We start from the raw sequence: 2,356 nt of genomic DNA, 5'->3' as shown, positions 1-2,356 counted from the left end.
ATTTATATATAAATTTTATATATTCTTGTATCTGAGTAAACTTACATTGCCCCATGCAAACATATACCATTCTTCAAAATAGAATATCACTCCCAAAACGCGACAAAAATCAATACCAACCCTTTACCATTCAAATAATGCTCTGGTCTACTATTCTTTCCTCAGCTGTGACCCTCTGTATAGAGCGTCTGTCCCTACATTGACCACGCAGCCATAGCGACTTGCGAGTTCCACATTACAAAATATCAACATAGCGGGCAGCGAGTCTATTCGAGAGGGCGGGCAGAGCCAGCCAATACCCACCCCCTCTCCTTTGATCGCCACAGTCCGTTGAGCTGGCTGGCAGGCAAAGGTGTGACGCCAACACCAAAGCGAAAGTGACCCCTAAGCCTGATAGAAACACACAGACATACATGTGACGTAAAGGCATATATCAATATATTTATTGAGAGGTCTTTGGAAAACGATCGTCAGCGCTTGAAGTGGGGGCTTTGAGATTTATACATGTATTGCTAAGGTCTCAATGTGAAAGTGGACTCACTGACTACTTCTTGCGTGCGATAATAGCTGGTTTTTGCAGTCTAGCTACTCGCCTTTCTGTCGTATTTTCATGCCGGCTTGATCGATTCTCTAGTCGGGTTCAAAAACCGTGCACTGAGCTTTGGAGACTATTAATACTTCGTGATTGCTACGCTTTTCTTTGTCCTTTATGAATCGAGGGACAACAGAAAGATTTATTCAAGCGTTACAAGTGGCTAGAGCTATAGCATAAATAAGAAGAGACTGATTTAAACAAGGGGGAGAGATTATTTGACTTTATTTCTACCTGTACCACCCCAAGTGGTTCGACGTTCCCGCCTTTGGACTTGAGAGTTCAAGGTTCAAGTCCCCCTTTCTTACAGAAGGAATAATTTTGTCAAACAGTTTAAGGCTTTGTTATTGAAAAAAACAGTCACTTTAAATACTCCCCTCCCCCTGGAAAATGAGACAGTTTGGTCGTTTCAGGAGAAGAAATTACAAACTTTTTCTTGGTTGACGATCATTTGCTATAGACAAACTTTTAAAACTTTCAATCTGGCTGTAGATTGTGCTTCGTGAAATCGAACTAAAGGGTTATCAATTAAACGTCTCAGGATAGTCCGCAAAACATTATAATGGCTCACAACAGAGTGTCCCCCGAACCGGGGACCGAGAGAGAAATCGAGCTGGAAAACCTGGCCGAAGACTTGCAGCTGGAACAGTTCATCCGAGAGCAGACGAGAGAGGACCTAAAGACACCCGTCCCCCAACCACACAGGCCCGAAGATGTCCCGTCGCCCACCGACCTCCCGAAATACAAACAGGAGGACGATCATGGACGAAACCAGAACGATCAACCTGCTACTGCTGCCGAGACTGAAGGTATGCGGTCTTTCAGCCCTGCTCAAACATCGCTCACACCTGTGGGAGATATCGAGAGGTTTGACGACAACAATTACTACAGTGGGGTGAAGAAAGTTGTGGTCGATGATGATGATCATGGTGATAAAAAGACCAGCTTGACGAGCTTGAGTTACGGCGAGAAAGATTACCCGGACGATTTTGAAAACGGGGTTGACCAAAAAAATATAAATGCAGCTGACAGCAGCAATGGTGATTACAAGAAAGGTGGTGGTATTGTTGGTGGTGTTAATGGTGATGATGAGGAGGTGGGACAAGGTAATATTAGTAGAGATAGCGACGGTGGTGGTGGTGGTGGTAGTGGTGAGTATTTGGCGGGGAAAAAAGGCCTCCCTCCCCTCTCTCAGGACCACGGCAACAATAACTCGTCCACAGTCGCCGCAGCCGCAGTGGTACAACAACAGCAAACGCCGAGGCTCTTGCCTCCCATAGGCCAGACAAGCGTGGACCACGCCGATGATCCTTCTTCTTCTTTCTCTACCTCTACCTCTCTCACCCCCGCTGCTACCACCACCACTGCCCACACTGCCACTACCGCATTCGCAAACCAGGCCACCACCTCTTCTTCTTCCTCTGGCGAGGGGCCTGGAACGGAAGAAAATACCGCCGCCTGGGCTCAAACTGAACCTCCACCACCTCCACCCGGCGCGTATCAACGACGACAACAACAGCAGCAGCAGCAGCAGCAGCAACAGTACGATATTACTATGAGTAGTGGAGGACGTCCGAATTCAGGGATGGCAGGGAAGGACAATAGCGTGATTGGAGGTGAGTGGAGTGGAGATTGCTAGGATCAGAAATTACATTTTTAGAAAACTTTTAGAATGTGAATGAATTTTGTGGATGCTTTCTGCTCACTTTCTCTCTCTCTCTCTCTCTCTCTCTCTCTCTCTCTCTCTCTCTCTCTCTCTCTGTA

At 46.6% G+C, this 2,356-nt stretch overlaps 1 protein-coding gene across 1 annotated transcript in view; it reads left to right on the top strand.

The window, feature by feature from the left end:
- LOC101858901 (hybrid signal transduction histidine kinase I) overlaps positions 1 to 2,254 on the top strand; it is a 15,592-nt gene extending 13,338 nt beyond the window's left edge. Inside the window, exon 2 of the mRNA XM_005110878.3 lies at positions 166 to 2,254. Within this exon, the coding sequence (XP_005110935.2) occupies positions 1,155 to 2,231 (1,077 nt within the window). The 5' untranslated portion in view covers positions 166 to 1,154 and the 3' untranslated portion in view covers positions 2,232 to 2,254. The remainder of the gene's footprint in view (positions 1 to 165) is intronic.
- Positions 2,255 to 2,356: the final 102 nt, after the last annotated feature.

This window comes from Aplysia californica, unplaced genomic scaffold, assembly GCF_000002075.1.
Source record: "Aplysia californica isolate F4 #8 unplaced genomic scaffold, AplCal3.0 scaffold00958, whole genome shotgun sequence".
Taxonomy (NCBI): domain Eukaryota; kingdom Metazoa; phylum Mollusca; class Gastropoda; order Aplysiida; family Aplysiidae; genus Aplysia; species Aplysia californica.
Note: the sequence above shows the minus strand (reverse complement) of the source record. Positions and strands in the feature narration are given on the sequence as shown.